Source organism: Bacillus rossius (genome assembly GCF_032445375.1).
Source record: "Bacillus rossius redtenbacheri isolate Brsri chromosome 9 unlocalized genomic scaffold, Brsri_v3 Brsri_v3_scf9_2, whole genome shotgun sequence".
In the NCBI taxonomy this organism is placed as follows: Eukaryota; Metazoa; Arthropoda; class Insecta; order Phasmatodea; family Bacillidae; genus Bacillus; species Bacillus rossius.
The window spans coordinates 12,802,840-12,823,252 of record NW_026962013.1 but is presented as its reverse complement, the minus strand read 5'-3'; the positions used below and the strand labels follow the sequence as shown (position 1 = coordinate 12,823,252).

General features: G+C 33.6%; 1 protein-coding gene across 1 annotated transcript in view; it reads left to right on the top strand.

Annotated features, from left to right (window-relative positions):
• LOC134543357 (ras-related C3 botulinum toxin substrate 1) overlaps positions 1-20,137 on the top strand; it is a 35,857-nt gene extending 15,720 nt beyond the window's left edge. Inside the window, exons 5-7 of the mRNA XM_063388346.1 lie at positions 1,253-1,413; positions 5,168-5,280; positions 11,363-20,137. Of these exons, the coding sequence (XP_063244416.1) occupies positions 1,253-1,413; positions 5,168-5,245 (239 nt within the window). The 3' untranslated portion in view covers positions 5,246-5,280; positions 11,363-20,137. The remainder of the gene's footprint in view (positions 1-1,252; positions 1,414-5,167; positions 5,281-11,362) is intronic.
• The last annotated feature ends 276 nt before the right edge of the window (positions 20,138-20,413 follow it).

The following is a 20,413-nucleotide window of genomic DNA, read 5'->3' as shown; positions in this document are numbered from 1 at the left end:
CCATTACCCCAACCAACTGTTCACCTCAGTCTTAATTCACCTTCTTTCCCAGAACCAGCTAGTGTACATATTTATCCAGAAATTATTTTTTAAATGCTGTATTCACAAAATGATGATTGAATTCAAGTGTTTTTGTTGTTAACTGTGGCAATATTACAAACACATTTGCTGATAATTTCCTCTGAAATCTGGCACTACTATTATTTACGTTTGTTTATTTTGTCACTGACTCAGCATATGTTTTCTTCGTGTGTACATAACACCCAGTAAGCTGTTACTGTGTCACGTGGTGGTAAATCTATTATTATTGATTTACGCCATTGCAACTATAGCATTCCTTTCTTTTAATGGCTATTGCAAAGGAATGTTTCTGGTTGATTAAAACATCCCTTTAAAACATCCAAACTGGGTATTTATATTGCACAAATGGCTTGACCTCAACAGTGAATGTTGTTGTACGACAAACTCACGACGATTTTCTATTTCAAATATTCAGGACTAATTCAATATTCATTATTTCATGTTAGTATTCAAAGTTGAATTCAAATAATGAATTGTATTTGAAAATTTGAATATTTGCACAGGCCTACATGGTCATCCTGATTATGTTTTCCGTGGGTTTCCGAAATCACTGCAGGGCATGTTGTGATGGTTTCTTAATAGGCCATGGCAGATTTTCCCCATTGTGGGTAGTGTTTATCCGTTTCCAATGACCTCTCAACAAGATGTGAAACCAAAAAAAAATACCTATAACCGCCTTCTTTCCCTCCCCCTTGTCTTTTGCACCGCTTTGCCGGTATGACCTTCTGAAGCAAGCCAAGGGTGTTTGAGGGCGACACGGTTTGTTTGTACCGTGCATGTTAACACGCAAAATAAATGAAATGGAATTTCTTTTAACGTCCATTGACCTTCAAGTAATTGAGTTGCATTTACGTCATGGTGATAGTCAGGGGCGCAACAACTAAATTTCCAAAGAGGGGGAAATATACCTTTTTATAAAGAATCATCGATCCCCCCTATTGAAGCGGGGGGTCCGGGGGTTCTCCCCCGGGAAAATTTGTATTTCAAGGTAAAAAATGGTGCTATTTAAGCAGTTTTATTATCTAAAAATTGATTACACAGGACTTTCTTTGCCCCCCACTTCAAGGTTTCAGGGGGGGGGGGCAAAATACCCTTGCCCCCCCCCCCCCCCCCCCTGTTGTTGCGCCCCTGGTGGTAGTGTTAATGTTTCCCTCCTCGGCCCGAATGACAGGGACGAAGATCGACCTGCGAGACGACCGGGAGACGCTGACTGCGCTGGTGGAGCAGGGCCTGTCGCCCATCAAGCGCGAGCAGGGACAGAAGCTGGCCAACAAAATACGAGCGGTCAAGTACATGGAGTGCTCTGCGTTAACCCAGCGAGGCCTCAAACAGGCAAGTTCACCTGCGCTTCGCGTGCTCACGCGTTTATAGCAGAATCTGGTATCTGCAATTATTTCGCTTCTAATATTTTGCGATTTTTATGTCAGTCGTAGCGTGTACTTGAAAGCATTAAATCGTGTGGTAAATGGTTTTGAATTAACCGTTCGTATGTCACTATAGTCATCCAACTCATTGTTTTTAGTATGTATATCAATTAAACCAATAAAAATTAGGGTTTCCCAAAACCATATAAACCCTAGTTTTTCAGAGTTGTAGGAAAACCTAATTTGTATTAATTTTTTTTAATGATATACTAAAAAATAGGGTTTTTAGGATGAAGGCTACATTAAAACATTGGATCCTAAACTGTAATCCACATGATTTCGTGTTTTCAGTGAATGCTAGGACTGACATAAATATTTGTCTTTAAGTTCATAAAAACCATTAAACAACTACTCTATACATTTTCACCAAAATAGTAATACAAAGTATTATTTACTGATGCATAATTCATTTTGAACATTAAATAATTTGTAGTGATGTGCGAGTCTCGGCATCATCGAGAACGAGTCGAGACAGAAATTTTCTCGATCTCGTCTCGAGATAATTTTTTTGGCTCGGAATTTTCGAGAATTTTGTAAACAAGAAATAGGTTAGGTAATATAATATATTGAGGCAGCATTTTGCGTTGCGTGTTGAAATAATTAACATATCTTCAACGTAACGTAGATCGAATAAAATAAAATATACTTGTTACGATAGTATACACGATAAATTATTAAAAAGTTAAAAACGAACAACTTCCGTTCACAAGTCACTAGATGAAACGGTAAACGTAAACAATGAATTGTGCTGTGGTTATTACATTAAACTACAGAAGAAAATATTTATTTTCCGTTAATAAAACCAACATTTAAGTTAAAAATAAATCATTTTCGGTATCAATATCAAGTATCAACGTAAAACGGTACGGTAAAAAATAAAAATATAAACATGACTGCAGAATTCTTCCGCGATTGCATTTTGTTTTATGGCCTTAGGTTATACACACGGCCAGCAGTATATAACAAGCAACATGATGTTTAAATTGCGGTCCGTATCGATAGTGACATATCGATAGTGGTGAATGTTCAGACTTTCATGATCAAGTACCGTCCATGGCTCAAGGAAACTGTATATACTATGGAGTCAATAACGTATGTTTACATCCGACAGTAGGCAAATAAACTGTTAAGTGACTGTAAAGGTAAAGTTGTAATTGCAAACCGAAAACAAGTAAAGTTGAGTGCGATGGAGGAAAGTGTTAGTGGTGTGGATAAAAAAGAACGGAAAATGGCCACAATATGGAACGTTTATTTAAAAAAGAAAGAAGGTGGCGAATGTAAATTGTGTAAAAACATTATTAAAACGCCTTCATGCTCGACAAGTGGACTTTTGCGGCACTTGAAACAACATCCAGCCGCTGAAAAAGAATTCAACAAAATAACTGCTGAAGAAAAGAAGACTTCTAGTCGACAACTTTCAATGTTTGAGTGTGTTGCAAAAAAACAGAAGCTTTGCATCAGCGATGTGAGGAAAAATCAAATAGACAAAAAAATTGCTATCATGATGGCTTGTGATTTTCAACCTTACAGCATGGTGGATGACCATGGCTTCAGAGGTCTAATCAACGAATTAGAACCTAGCTACGAGATTCCTTCACGAACAACATTTTCAAGGACGGTTATACCACAGTTGTATCAAGAGGAAAGAACCAAACTGGCTGATGAAATTAGTACAGATGCCATCAATGGTCTGGAGTCGCTTTCTTTCACTACCGATACATGGTCATCTAGGAGACATGAAAGCTACATTTCGCTTACAGGCCATTACCTAACAGAAGAGTTCAAATTAAAATGCCATATTCTTGGCAATTACCACTTTCCAGGCTCACATACTGCAGATGCAGTACATGCAAAGCTTGTAGGGGCAATGGAAGAATGGAATTTGCCAACTGATCAAGTCCCAGTTTATGTCATAACAGACAATGCAAAAAACCTTAAATGTGCCATAAGGAAAACCTTATTTCATCATGTTCAGTGTTTTGCACATACACTACAGTTGGCACTGCACGATGCAAAAAATGAACATGATATTACAGCACTTTTGGCAAAAGGACGAGCTATTGTTGGCCATTATCGACACAGTAATGTTGCTCGTGAGAGGCTGCATGCACTTCAAGTGAAGCTAAACAAACCTGTTCACGAGCTACTGCCAATGGTGCCAACTAGATGGAATAGTGAATACACCATGCTGTCACGTCTTGTTGAGCAGCAGGTGCCCATTTCTGCTGATTTAGGAGAGAGCATGGCAGTGGAGAACTTCACCTCTAGTGAGTGGAAACTAGCTGCTAGCATTGCACATATTTTGCAACCAATAGATGAGGCCACAACCGAGTTATGTTACTCAAAGTTCCCAACACTGTCATCAAAAATCCCATTGATATATGGAATTGAAACAATGCTTACAAACTATGTCCAAACAGACCAATGCAAATCTGGTACTGCATTTGCTAAATCACTGCAAAGAGGTTTAAAATCAAGATTTCCTTCATATTCTTGTGTGAAAGAAGATCTTCTTTCAATGGCGCTTGACCCTAGATTCAAGACTGTGATATTGCAAGACCATGAAAAGTTGTTGTGCACGAAATACATCACTTCACATCAGCAACCTGAAAATGATTATCGTCCTGAACCAGAACTGGTGCAGGTGACTGAAGCTAAAGAGACTTGCTCACTGTGGTCAAGTTTTGAAGTGTTGAAGAAGACATCACAATCATCAGTTAGGACTAAATCATCAAGTCTGGAGGAAGAACTAAAAATATATTTACGTGAAGATGTAATTCCAAGGAACGGTGACCCACTTACCTGGTGGAAAAACAACAAGATACGCTTTCCAGCTCTGGCTAAAGTAGCAAGAAGGTATCTGGCAATACCAGCTACACAAGTTGAAAGCGAACGACTATTTAGTACTGCTGGAAACACTGTGAGCATTAGGCGTGAAAATTTGTTGGCTGAAAATGTTGAAAAGCTGGTGTTTTTAAATAGCCGCTTTAGACCTTAAATTAGGCTAGCCACTAGAGTGTTCTTTCTTTGTAAACTAATGTTTCATTCATCGTCTTTTGTGGATACTTGATAAAATTATTGAATAATTATGTATGTTTGTCAGATTATTGAGTTTTACTTTTTTGGATCATATTATCCTGTTAACTAAAGTACAGATTTCTCGATCTCGACTCGATTCTCGAGAATTTTAAAATTGCTTTCTCGATCTCGTCTCGAATTCAAAAAAGTCTTTCTCGCACATGCCTAATAATTTGTAATAAGTATGTCCACGACAGTATGGCTCTCGGGACAGTAAAAAAATATATCAGCATGCCTGTGTGTGTTTTGAGAAATGTACCAACAGTAATGAGTTAAATATATGTAAGATAAATATTTTTCATATCATTTTTGGTATTGTGCTAAATAATATTAATTAAATTTTTAAAAGATAACTTTATCATTAATTTTGGTGCTATATGGTGTATTTTGATAAGTAAGGGTGTATTGACATGCTTTTCAGGTTTTTTATTATTATTATTCAGCATATAATCTTGCTGCTATTGATAGTTGTTGTTCTCGGACTGTTTTTGAAAGGGATGTGCTATTGAGACAGTGCGTGTTGAGTGGTTGAGTGTCTGCAAGTGTCCACACATGGTGATTGTGTGGTGGTGATGGTCTTGCAGGTGTTTGACGAAGCGGTGCGAGCGGTGCTGCGACCGGAACCTCAGAAGCGTCGCCAGAGGAAGTGCAGCATGCTTTAGGTGGTCCGACACGTCACAGAACATAACATTGCCAGGTAAATAATAGCATTTCTACTGGCTTTCTAAATGTACTGTAGCCCCAATTTATATTTTATAAAAGTTTTTTATTTTTTTTCTTAGCTACACTGTAGAATAAATTGATTACATTTTATTAATACAGTAAAACCTCGCACAACGAACTCCTTTATAACGATGGCTGAAGAACCTAATGAAGGTGAAATGACACGTCCATCTAGAAAAGAGGTAAATGTTGCATTGGACGTTCTTGAGCGATTTTTTTTTTTTTTACATCAGAGACAAGTACTGAAACTAGTGCTTCAAATTTAAAACAGTTGCGAGCTCTTGAAAGAGTGGTTACCAAGGAACTTAATAATCATTAAAAGCAGTCATGTATTACTGACTTTTTTATGGTGAAACAGTAATAGGTAGAGTCAAGATTTTGTGGTGTTATTTTAAGACAAATTTCGGTGTAAAGAAATAAAGATTTCGGTGTTATACGGTTTTATTTTTTTGCTTAAAATACCCACGGCAAAATTTTCTTGCTTTTCTGTACGACTTGCAAATTTATTAAAACAAATATTAATAAACACTAAAACCTCATGATCTAATTACAATTAAGTTCATTTGCAAATTCATAGATAATTAAGTTCATTTGCAAATTCATAAATTAAAACTTTTAAATAACTACTAAAAATTTCACGACTTAATTACAATCACATACACTACAAAATTACACAATTAAGAACTTCCAAAGTAACTATTAAGACTGTTTTATTGAAATGCTATCATAGTTAAATTTTCCGCATTTTCTGGAGTGAGACGTCTTCTGTCACTAACTACCAGTGAGTACCTGGAAAATGAACGTTCTGCATCAACATTTGATGTTGGGAACCAGATTGCCCTTGAACTGGCTTGAGCAAATTCACTGTAGTCCCCTTTAAGGGAGCAAAGTACCTTTGCAACATCAATTTGGCTTGTTTCTGGCAATGAAAGTTCATCCTCAATTATTTTTTTGAAAGCAACATAGCCATGTATGAATGTATCAATGGGAAGATGGGAAACAGAAGGCAAGTTATGCAGAGACTTCTGTAGGTTTGCATCTTCTATGCTAACCCTACTCACATTTCTTGGGTTGAACAGCAAATTAATGGCATTAAAGACTCTTAGACAAGGATGTCGTTTAACGCTTAACCTCAAACGCTTATGTTTCACAAGCGTATCGCGTCTCTCGTAGTCTAGCCTGCAGTTACAGAATTTGCACATTAAAATTTTATCACTGAAATAAAATCCTTCGCTGGAAAATTCTTTCGATCGGTCACTGGCAAAAAACCTTCGTTTTAGGCATTATCAAAAATTTTTAATCAAATAGGAAGAATTTAACCTCTTAATACGCAAAAACTTGCCGTGCTGGAAAGATCAAAACAATGGAGAATAGATGCGAATACAAACGCATACCGAATACCAACATACGCACGTGAAAATTAATACCGACATAAACATGTACTATTTATTATTTACAATCGTTACGTTAAGCAGGGTTAATTTTATTTTCGTACCCTACGTACTTTATTTTAAATAAACAGTAAAAGCAATGCGCTTTAGTGTGTAATATTTTAATTAGAGATGGACGAGTTGAGGTTTTTTGGCTTCGAGTCGAGTCGAGCCGAGTTTAGCAATTCATATTTCGAGTCGAGTCGAGTTCGAGTCACAAAATTTTTGAAGAGGTCGAGTCAGTTCGAGTTTAATAATTTTATAATTTTTTGCGTCGAATATGATAAATAAAATATTACAACACCCATTGATATAAAAATTGTGTATCCAAGATGCATCTGCATATTTAAATATTTTAAATGATTAATTAGCAAATCATTATGTTATTTAAATATTTTAAATGATTAATTCAAATCATTATGTTATTTAAATACTAAGCTTTATTTCAACATGATTTCACAGTATCTTTAATGTAGCTATCCTAACCATATCAACCATCCACAATGTTTTAAAGTATTTATAATGTAGCTAACCTAACCTAATTTACCATAGTTATCATGAGTTGTCCATAATAAACATTCACGGATGCACTGCAAACGAAAAATATGGCGGCGTACAAATAAATACCGTTGCCTTGTTTATGGTATTTCCTTTTATCAACACCGCCATATTTATTTACAATTAACAAAAAAAAAAAAAACGAAGATGTACGATCGGGAGTTTGGCTCTTTCGTCTGTGGAAAGAAGGCTTCCCGAGGTACGTAACTTTTTTTTTTCCGATCCACCGGCAGATCCCCACATGAACAAACAGCTCAATGGATATAGGCCTTGTCACATTGTCACAATTTTTTTTTTCTCAATGTAAATACACTTTCCGCGGCAAGATTATTCGCCCGGAACTTGTTACAACTACAAGAATATCAATATGTTTTTAAATAAATATTTCATCCATTTGATTTGGCGATCAGTAACTGATTGCCAAATAAAATGCATGAGCGTTGTTATTATTATATTTTATTCAAACAAAAAGAAAGTAATTTTATCCTAAACGTTATTGACACTCAGCGCTGCGTAGCGGAGCACAGCTAAATTTAGTTCCAAAATGCAAGTCTGGCTGGCCTAACACGCAGCCATTTTCACGCATCACGGTTTGGTGTTATTGACTAAATATTACAATATAATTATTTTATGTTTTTATTTTTAGGTTACGGAAATCTCTTGTTTATACGAGTTATTATAAACGGGGCACGATAAACGTGATGATTATTAATATATGTGCGTTTTGCAACAAATTTTTCTTCAGTGAAAATCCATTGACGTATTTTGTAAACAAACGCGGTACCGTATTTGAAGTAAACACAGGATGAAAAACAAAATGAAAACAGTGCACGCTGTTTTCCAAGCATTTTTTTTATATAAAATGGTCATGTGACATACCTAATTTTGTCCTATAAACGGTCGCCACTATCGACAAAATCACGTTACGACGTCACGTTCATAAATGAAGGTAGTGGTAGGCCTAGGTTTGGTTGCACTTGTACCTATTATAGCGCCGTAGCACGGTAGCGGGCAAGGTTAGGTTTGCACGGGATTTGTTTTGTTTAAAGGTCATCATTTCTTGCTGTATTAATGACTTGGCGAAAACGTCAAGACAACCTTTAATAAAGTGCTATAATGTCACGATGCTGGTACTTAACTCGAAACGTGTTTCGAGTCCCGAACTTGATAAAATATGTGACTCGGTTTTCGAGTCGAGTCAATCTGACCCAACTCGGCTCGGCTCGACTCGATAAACCAAGACTCGACCCATCTCTAATTTTAATGATTAAAAACGTAATCTTAGATAATCATATTTTGGACGTTTGTTATTTTTTATTTACAGAAAGTGAACGGCGGCCATTGTATCATAGTTATCAACATCTTAAATTATTATGGTACACAAGATTACCGTTTAAAGAAAATATTACATTAATTCTGAGACTTCATTTTAAAATCTATAATAAATCACCGTCGCATATAATATATATGGCTGCTAGTTACTGTCAGAAATATTTGATTGTGCTGAAGATAGTAAATTGTCCTTACAGAATGGAAAAAAAAAAAAAAACGTAAATAATCAGGATAGACGATATTTCGTGACATATCGCGGATTTCGCACAATTTCGTTTTATTTCGTGTTTTCAAGCGGTTTTCGGTGTTATTTCGTTTTATCGCGCATTACCATATAATCGTGACTCTAGTAATAGGTATTACTGAAGTAAAGATTTCTTAAATTTTAATTTATTGTGATCTTAAGTGTACAGCGTCTATTCTTTTCAATTATTACGTAATATACAATATACTTATGTATTGTAATCAAATCGGATTGGTTTACTTAATCTTCATTTGCTCTGCTCGAGGACTCTGTAGCATGTATTAAAAAGTAGGTAAGTTCTTTGTGTATACTGTATCTATATACTGAGTACCTACTATTACTTCTGTGTTTTTTGAAATAATGATGGCTACAGAAAAAAAACCTTAGTATCACAAATCATTTGTTCGTTGGTTTTGAATTCACCTCATTATAAAGAAACCTCGCTATAGCAAACACACATAATATCAGTCCCTTCAAGTTGGTTATACCGAGATTTTACTGTACGACGTTACCCTTGGAATCAACAGTGATATTTAAGGATGGTGATTTTTCGTTTTCGCGAAATAGATGCGAAAATATGCTAAATTATATTTTTTCCGCTATAAAATGTGAAATCTAGACTATTCCGAGATAAATGTGAAATCAAGGTAAAAATTAAAAAAACGTAGATTCGTCTTCACTCTACACAATTTATTTACCGATTGTATTTCGTTTCAGTTGAGTATCAAAAGAAACCATTTTATGGCGCATTCAGCACAAGTATCATATAGTCATGTCATTCACAACTATTGTTCGTAAATATTGAATGAAGAATGGCCATCCGTGCCTCGCGATTGTAAACAAAGCAAAGAACAACTAGCTGGAAGATTGTCCGTCATCTTGCAGAGTACAAGTTTTTAGGCCACCATATTGCGACATCTCTGCTTCGCCACGCTAACAATTGTAAGTCCCATTTTCTGGCTGTGTTTCACGTGAAAGCCGCGTTCTTGTGTAGTCTGTGGATGGTGGTGTGTTTACAAATACTCGTTTATACTCGTGAACATGTTGTATACGGTTATTTCTTGTGGTAAAAATGGGACGAAACGTAATTTCCATTCGAGATCGCATAAATGAATACAAAAGTGAACAGTTCTATGAAAGTGATACAAATAATTTAATCTGCAATTTATGTAATCGCTATCTGGAGTGGGAAAAAAAAAGATGTACTTGAAAAGCATCTGAGGGACATCAGGCTGCAAAAAAAAAGATTCACCCAGAAAATTGATGAAGGAAAAAATTCGGTAAAACGGCAAGCAACGGTTTCTGGCATGATCGAAAACAAAATGAAGGCGAAAATTGAAAAAAAAAAAATTGTTGGAGAAAGGTATCAGAATAGAAGCACAAAGATAAACATAGGTTCAAAACATCCAGTTAACTTAAAATATCAGCATATAACCAAACTGAATAACTGTACATTTTATGTAACAACTTAATATTGTAGTATAGTTGAATCCATTAATCGTCCATCCTGAGTTTACAAGTATCATCGTTCGAAGAATCATTGTAGAATCTCAGCTGGACATTAGTTCGTTGTTGGAGTAGGACTTGCACTATCTTCTCTCTCCGCGAATTGGAATCTTGAAGCTCTGGTGGAGTAGTTCAGATGTAGCAATTTAATTCACACGAACCTTATATCGTTACATAATTGGGATTCTTGAAGAAATGTTCAAATAACAGGAGCGTTACACGTAATATGGAAGGCCACTGCCCCTTCTTCCCCTCTCCTGTCCAGCGAAAGAGGTGCGTCTCGCTGGCCGTTTGCGGCCAGTAAAGCTAGTAAACTTGCCAGTGTTGAATTTTTTATTCCAATATTTTTCTTAGAATCTTTCTATTGGAGATTCAGTGGGATTGAAGAAATCGACTAGCCCATCCCTAATCAAGCTGCATTTTACCAGGTACCAGGGAATTCAAGGGGAATAACATAACTTTTCATTTAAATGCTTCAATTTTATATCCTTTACTTTTATTTATGATATTTATCAAATTCTGTGGTTATGTGAAACAATTTGTTTAATTGTAATAATTTAAGATTTCCTTCAATTCACATTTTCTTGTTACATTTATTATTTGTGCAATACTAGCAACAATTAAGAACTAAACTATTTAAATCTGTTTTGTAGGATTTGGTTTTTAAAAAAAAAACTACCAAGTTTACTGCCAGTATAAGGCATACTGATTTAATAAATGACCAATGGCCCAAATGCTTGTGACGCACTGGCTTAAATAAAGTAAAGCTAATGATTTTTTTTTTTTAACTACCAATAAGAAAATGTGCAATTTTCTTGTTTTTCGTAAAAGTGAGAATTCCACATGCACATAAATTTGATTTTTGTTATTCATCTATAATAATAAATTGTCCTAGGGCATGCAAAAAATAATATCATCCTCAATTAGAGTTATCTTGAACTAAAACTGCAGACGACTGTGATCTAATTTACATTATGTTATTTCAGAATGATGTTTGCAAATCCCTGCACGCCTCATGAGGAAATGTGTTGGAGTTGTGCACAATATTCACAATACTGTAAATACCTTATGCCACCACGGATTCATAACAATGTGAGTAGTCATAACAGTTAAGTTCCCAGTTTGAAATATTTTTGCACTTGTCATGTTGGAGTGGGTGAGAATTTCTTGTGTTTGTCTATCTGTATGTGCTCTCTGTAAGTAACATCTTTTGGTTTACAATCCCTTTACCATCACTACAAAATGTTTGAATCCAGTGTAGTTACTGTACTTGCATAATTGTTTGTTTCCACTCCCGTGCAAATACAGTAGAACCCTGTTATAATGAATCTGAAGGGAGTAGTTTATATGTTCACTATAGAGGGGAAACTTTATATCTGGGAAAACTTTTATATTGGCAAAACATACTCAAAAGCATAATCTTAACTACACATAGGCCTAAGCCAACAAAAGAACGAATGAAAATACTCAAAGCAACAGTTTTATGAGCAAATGCAGATATTATTTTTAATACACTACACATGTACAAACTTTCTATTAATGGTTCTTCGACATCGGCGTATTTTCCTTTTTTTTCAGCCGTTTAATACTCTGTGACGTATTCGCAGCTTGAGAAAGAAGATTGTTCAGCTTGTTTAATATTGTATTTAATGTGGATGTTGCAATTCCCAGTTCCTTTGATATTAACACGTGCGGGACAGTGGGGTTGGAGTCTACCTTTTTAATAATGTCCAGTTTATCTCGCACAGATAATGCCTTGCGTTTTTTAACGCGTTTTTCACCCGTTTTTATGTACGTATTTCTTATTGAAGCACATTTGCAGAACACGAAATTCTTTTTACCGTCAAAAGTAAATAAACGAAAAATAACGAGTGTGGCGCATCAAAGATCACTACGTATCATTTAGTATCGCAGTTGCTAAAGCTGGAACAAAAATTTCTTTCTATGGAAAAATTTAATCCACAGAGTTCTATCTAGTGGTAGTCTTACGAACCTTACTCGATCAAAATGTCCGAAACGTGAACGATAAAAATGAGACGAAAAATATTGAATTTGTTGCTATAATGTACACGCGTTCGCCCATTCTTTAACTATGCAGGGAAAACTATTTTTTATTTTCACCAAATTGATCACCATTTCTGGCTACACGTAGCCTACCGAGGCCACTCGATTACGACTTGTTTTTAATATGAACAGTGGACAATCGAGTAGCATACTGCAGAGAAAAATGTTAATGTGATCCAGAATAGACGTTTTGTGAAAATACTTGTAATTATATGAAAATATTTGAGATAAATGTGCATTATGTCGGCAAAATTTGTTCGTGATACACGGGAAAACGTATCAACATTGACAAAAGTTGTGCGCTATATCCAATAAATTAATACATAACCTCACATCATTTTGCCGGGACCGAGACGGAAATTCACTATAAACGGGAATTCATTATAGGCGGGTTCACCATAAACTGGTTCTACTGTATTTCACTTGAAATGCTGACGTGTTTGGTGAGTATAAATTACGTTGGCTATGTTTGCCAATTAAAGTTAAAATATAAATTTTCCTAAAGGCATAGGTTTTTTGTAGGACTATATAAGGATTGGTTTCTCTTACTAGACTAAGTTTAATCTAGTCATACCATAATTAGGCTTACTTTTAGTGAGTTCATAATATTTATTTCCAAGAAAAGTAACTTAGGTGTGCATTACTTAATTAATGGGACTTGGAAAATGAATGTTTTGTTTTTCATGGGAACTGAAATTAATTCTGATGTTTTTTTTTTATTCTAAATGATTATAAAACTTATTTTTAAATACTTTTTTTTTTAAAATATACTGTGTTTAAAATTAAATCTAGTGCAAGAATCAAATACATAACTTATCTTTTCTGTAGTGAATCATCAGATGTTACTTACCTTGTTTATTACCGAATACAATTGTATTAAATATGATCTGATAGTAGCCAAGTTCATAGGTTTTCTGTTTGCGGTTCATACGCGTAGTGTAAATGTTTTTGAGATTTGTGTTAAGGGACTCATTGTAATGTTTTTATACTTAATAGGAGTACATGAACTATAAATATTGTATTCTTAGGCAAATAACCATAGAGAGATTCATGGACATGTAGTAATTATAGTTATAAGCCAGATAGTTATAGATAGTTTTTACATTTTTTTTTTGCCCCATGCTTTCATACATTTTGTTAAATCTGCAGAAAGAGTAATAAATTAAAAAGTTAAATGATTTCATAGTATATTTTTCAGTTGTTATTGCTTGAAAATGTATTTTCAAGTTATATTTATATTATAATTTTCTCTTGGTATCACAGTTAACTGTTACAATATCTTGAACACATTTCAATCTCTAGTAAACTATGATAGTAATTTTTAATGTCTTGTCACATATTATTCTTGCCCATCTACATTCATATTGAAGATCTTTTTGACTAGTGGCCGTAAGATATGATATAACTGATGATAGTTAACACTACAAATAATTTGAACATTAAATTTGTATTCAAATTAAGTGGTTTTTTAACACAGCACAGAGATACCTATAACCGTCCATAACATTCAAAAACTAATTACTTAACATCATTTTACAAACTGTTCAAAAGCCTTATTCTTTGCTTTTGTGAATTTCCAAAATGTTATTTTCATATTTTTATATGAAATTAGCTGAAGGACCTGGTGTTTCCCGGGGTTTATACAGAGTGAAGAGGCTGTGAAGAGTTGAGTTTGACTTAGTTATTGGTTATTTCATTTACTCTATTACGGAAATTTCAATGCTGTTTTAAAATGCAAACAAACAGCACCATCTAGCAGTTTTAGTAAAACAGTTCACTGTGCGGAAAATTTGAATCAGCATATATTTAGTATAGAAATTGTATGCCCTATTGGAATATACCCACCACCTTTTGTCTTATTTCATCACCGTTTTCAAAATACTCATGAAATATTGATAGAGAATGAACTTACATGTAACTGTTGGACTGCAACTTTTAGTTAGATATATGAACTGAAAGAGAAATCAGCATAGTAATATTAAACAGAACTATAAAAGTGGTAAACATATTTGATCCAAGTTTGTTCCGACTTATATAACAAACAAACGGAAACTCTTCTAAACCCACACACACTTATTTATAGTTAATAGTACAGCAAGTTCTTGATTAACAGACACTTGTTTCACAAACATTTGGTATTATAGTATTATAGGCACTATACATATATTTTTTTCCCTTTAATTTTGATAACGGCTAACGTACATTTCCGCATTGCAACTTACGAACGGTCAGGGTCAGTATTACTTGGAATAGCCTGTCTATACACTCATATCCAAGCACGGCACGGCGTTCACACATGAATAATTCTTGCACGCATGCATAATTGTTATTTAAGGATGACACAACTATTTTATAAGAGTCTGGGTTTATTTAAGCCTGTGCCTGTAAAAAAATGGAGGGAAGGACACTGCGTTAATATTTACAATGCATGTGACAAACAAAACGACAGCCAATTTACCCCTTCCACCAGCCCATGCGTCCCGTTATAAGGAAATTTGTGCTAGTCGTTCATCTACTTGCTGGGCGGTGAAACACACAGGCCATTCTATACCATTGCTCCTTTGTTGCACCGGCTCTGTTCGTTCGCTGTTTTTTCACCCAAATTAATCAGATTAAGTTCTTGCATGTTACATTCAGTTAAATCTTATTATGTGTATGTTTTATTATACATAACTTCTTGTTATATTTTGTTTAATAATGTCCATGCAACAGGCTGGCCTGCTGCCCAGCAAGTCACAAGTCTGCAGTAATGTTTTTATGTCACATGCCATTCATTACATACTGGTTTGTGTTCTTAAATGTCAAGATATACAATCAGAATTTTATTATGTATTGATAGATGGTCAAATAATAAAAACCGGCATTTTTGAAGGTCTAGGAACGTAACATTGTGCTTTATGAAGAAACATAATTTAATTAATGGATGTTTTAATTGACGGACAATTTCTGGAAACTTAACCTGTCTGTTAATCAAAGACTTGCTGTATATGTATAGATAATGTAAGGATGTCTATTTATATTGCCTGTAAAATATTTGTTTTATTTATCAAACATCACAATTTTTCTGTCACAGGTGTAGAATAGAACACTTTAAGCTTGCCATAACAAAGTTGTAATTGTCAATAATATATTGTAATTAAGGTTACGATGGCTTAGTGCCTGAAGGATGTGTAAAAAAAAATGTTCTCCGTTACGTATTGTGTCATATTCTGTTCAAATTTTTTCTTAATTTTTATTTATTGTATACTGTCTGCTTTAATCATTGTACACCAAGGTACATTGCTTCACCAGTGTTCACTTTGTAGACTTTCTGTGTTTTTGAACAAGGCTTAGTGTTTTTCAGTGTTTTTATTTAATCTATGAATATACTATCACATGGTTCACAAACCCTTACAAGTTTTTGTTCAAATACAATAAATTTTTACTTAATCATCAACTATTTTGTTAAATGGCTACACTCATTAAAAACCATTGCATTGATTTTAATGGAGGTATGAATCTAGATGCATGTTCTGCATGAAAAAAAGTTAGCTTTAAATGTGATGTAGCAATTTTTAATTTGTTATTCTTTTTGCAGTGAGCTTGTTTGCTCCAAAAAATCATGGAATAATAATGAACTTTTGTGTTTAGTATCATTATGTTGCTAATAAGTTTTAGATTACTAAACACATGTATGTAAAAAGGTTACTGAAATCACAATTAATGTAGTGATTTAATTGAGAATTGTATTTGTCTATTACTCAGCCATATCTGTTAAGAGCAGCTCTATTTTGTAAATTTTATAAGAATCTCATTTATTTTTGTGTGTGCAATGCATCAGTGGCCTGTAATAGTGGTTTGTAAAGCATTTAAGGGGAGTCAACAAAACATTAGCATATAGTAGGGATGTGCGAATCCTTGATTTTCATTTCGGTTCGAATCCGACTCAAATCCCTGGCAATATTTGAGATATGAATCCGATTTCCGAATATTAAGCACAGAATAATTAAAAATAACTGATTAATTTAAAAATGTCTTCTCTTTTTTCTAACTGTAACTACTGGCAATTATTAGGGATGGTGATTTTTAGTTTTTGCTAAATATATGCTAAATTATATTTTTTCCGCTATAAAATGCTAAATCTAGGCTATTCCGAGATAAATGCGAAATCAAGGTAAAAAACCTAGATTCGTCTTCACTATACACAATTTATTTACCGATTGTATTTTGTTTCAGTTCAGTATCAAAAGAAACCATCATTTTATGGCGTATTCAGCACAAGTATCTTATTGTCACATCATTCACAACTACTATTTTTCGTAAATATTGAGTGTAGAATGGCCATCCGTGCCTCGCGATTGTAAACAAAGCAAAGAACAACTAGCTGGAAGATTGTCTGTCATCTTGCAGAGTACAAGTTTTTAGGCCACCATATTGCGACATCTCTGCTTCGTTGCGCTAAGAATTGTAAGTCCCATTTTCTGGCTGTGTTTCACGTGAAAGCCGCGTTCTTGTGTAGTCTGTGGAATGTTGCGTGTTTACAAATACGTGTATACTCGTGAATGTGTTGTATACTGTTATTCCTCGTGGTAAAAATGGGACGAAACGTCATTTCCATTCGCAATCGCATAAATGAATACAAAAGTGAACAGTTATAGGAAAGTGATACGAATATTTTAATGCGCAATTTTAATTTATGTAATCGCCATCTGGAATGGAAAAAAAAAAGATTCACCAATAAGTCGGTTGAAGAAAAAATGTCGGTAAAACGGCAAGCAACGGTTTCTTTTTTAAAAATATACTTTTCTTCAGTAATGTAAAATGAGAGAATTGGCTAAATTGTGTTTTTTTAATGCTACAAAATGCTAAATTTCGAATTCAAAATGCTAAATGTCATTATTTTAAATGCTATAAATCACCATCTCTAGCAATTATTTATTACACTGAGATTGAAATGTTTGTAATTATGTAAACTTAATAATAAACACTTTAAAATATGAAAACCAAAACATATTCAATTCTCCAACTCAAATTTAATAAACTACACGCCACAGGGAAATCTCAGTTTTATAAACGTTTCAGCAAACCAAACCATTTTATCTCCAATAAATAGCCGAGACTTTTTTTCTTGTAGGTATGTAGGTAATTGTTTTTAGTTTATAGTTTGCTATACGACGAAATTCGTAATTATAGTTTAAGCTCTCGAAATTCTTTTAATCTCACTGGGTTAATTATTTAATTTACATATCTTTTTTTGATACATCATATTATAAATAATTACGTAATAGTAGCCTAATTTTATTTTTCATTGCTAGTATTTTTGAGCCGTATTAAATTAATTTATAACTTTTGTGAATATTCGTAATACTGTTCGAAACCATGTACGTACACGATTCCGGGTTTGGGTAATTGTGGATTCGAACCGTACCCGAAAATATTGGGTACTCGCACATCCCTAACATATAGTTGTGGTATCAATATAACGACTTTAGTTACTATGAGACAGCAAAATCTTGTAAAAAGTGCCCAGTGATGAAAGAAATTGTATAGTAAATTATTATTTCTAGTGCCTACATGCAGTGTCATTATGCATTAAAAATCACAACTACTGGTTGAATCTGTTAAGATGTGTAGCTGGAGTTCAGAGTATGTCTCGTTAAAGAATGGAAACTGCCCTAAGCATGACTTCTCCCAGTTGCGCAGATTGCCCTTATTTGACTAAATTAAAATAATTATTGTACTGTGTAATAGTGTTGCTACTCAATGCATTCTAATATGTATGTCTAATTTGTATAACATTTTTAATTATGCATGTCAGAATGTATATGTCTAATTTTATGTTAAATTAATATTTTCCCCCTTAAATGCTTTTTTTAAATGTAGTTTCTAACTGCACTAGCAGTTAAGCTGTGAATATTTTTAATTTTCAGCTGTTGATGATGAACTGCTTTGATTAATTAGGTTTAGACTTTCATTGTGTGTTTGAGTGAACTTACGTGAAACTATAAAATGTGAACAGAAAGCAATACTCATTACTTGGTAAATTATTGTTTGTTCGTTACTGACACAATTTTTTTTTTGTTGTTTTGCAGTAAGTAGGACTTTTTTTCATTCAGTTAACAAGATTCAGGTACTTGTAGCTAATCAAACAACCTGTGGAGTGGGTAGTATCTTTTCAGGTGATCAAGATGTTGGGAACCATACCGGACCTATATTTTCCATAAGGGTATGTGTGCCACTCTTTGGTGAAGCTTGATGTGATGACCCCAATGGACACTGCTAGGAATTCTCATCACCTAATCCCTACTTTAATGCAAAATGAATTTCTCTCACTTGCACAGATTGTCGAAACAACTTCAAACATCCTGGTTTCCTTATATCACATTTACTTTTTTGCTTTCCAGTTAATGGGTCTCGACTCATGAATTAAAAACAATTTTTTATTTTTCCCTCCAAGCTGTCTGTAAGTACTTGCTCATTTTGGTTTTTAAAATAATAATGTGTTTTTATTTATTTATAAATATGATAGTGAATTATTCAATGACACTAAAATGTTTGTTAATACTCTATTGCCAGTATATATTTATGTTTACAGCCATACAAACTATATTTTTACAATAACATCATTTCTAATAATACATTCTGTCTTTTGACAGATTTACTTGGGACAAAAAAAATTATCAACAGGCATGTGCACTTAATAAATCTACAACATTTTGTGTACAGATGAGTTTCCTTGTAAAAGATGCATTATGTAAACTATCTGCTAAAATAGTTTTCTTTTTAAATTTTATGTCAATTGTTTTAATTGTAATTTGCTATATATTTTTGATTGTGTATTCACATTCTCATGTTACAACTGAGGTTTTTAGTAATTTCAAATAGCCCAGGAGTTGTATGCGTGTTTTTAAAGCTACAATAATTATATTAAAGTTAATGTACCAACTAATTAACTCAACATGTTTTTATCTTTTATGAATATTTTAGTTGTCAAAACTGCCTTTATATTTCCCCTGTAAAGCAAAATGCATTAAGATAAGTTGTGATCCCTTATTATACTTATGATTGTGGTAGGATAATATATGTAGTTTGTTTTCAGGTCAGGTAGCAATGTTGTTGAGTGCACCATTACAAAATTTTGATAGTCTTGTTCTTTTTACATAATTTTTTGTCTTGAATAGTGGGAATTATACATGTTAAAATAAAACTGTTTTCAAACTATTCTTATCAGCTTTACGTGATAACAATTAATCTGTGTATTCTATGGAATTATCTTACTTAAATATTTTCGGCAATTGTTTTATCACAGTTATATATAAAGCTATCTCAGTGTAGATTGTCATAACTTGAAGGGAATATTTGTATAAACCAAAGTTGTGGTCGAAGCAGGTGCTGACCATTTTGATCTAGTCAGTATTGGTTTGGTAATTTAAAATTTAATCAGATTTATATTGCTGTATTATATGTTGAGAATACTTGTCATTTTATTTGTGCTGTTTGTAGTACATACATGCAAGACTTGTACTTTACCAACATTGCAATATTATTCTCTTTGTAAGAAAGAGAATATGAAAAATGTATCATTTATGCAAAATATTTTTTGTATTTTATTTTGTGCAACACATGTTTTTGATGCATTGGCTTTGTATGAAGATTTTTATTTTGTAACATGAGACATTAAATAAATTATTTTTACTTCAGAAAATTCTTCTTTGAGGTTGATACTAGATATTACATCACACATCAAAATAATCATGTAAGCAGTCTCTTACTGATTGCTACAGCTCATAAATTTGTTCAGTATTTCAAGAATAGATTCAGTGCAAGTAAATTAAGAAATCAATGTGGAAACTAATTTTTTATTTTTACCGTATTCACTCGTGTATAGCGCGCACCACGATTTTTGCAACAAATTCCAAAGAAAATTTTTTTTCCCCCATAAATAAATTTTATTAACATTTTGTGGTACCTGTTAATTACGAATGAAACAAATG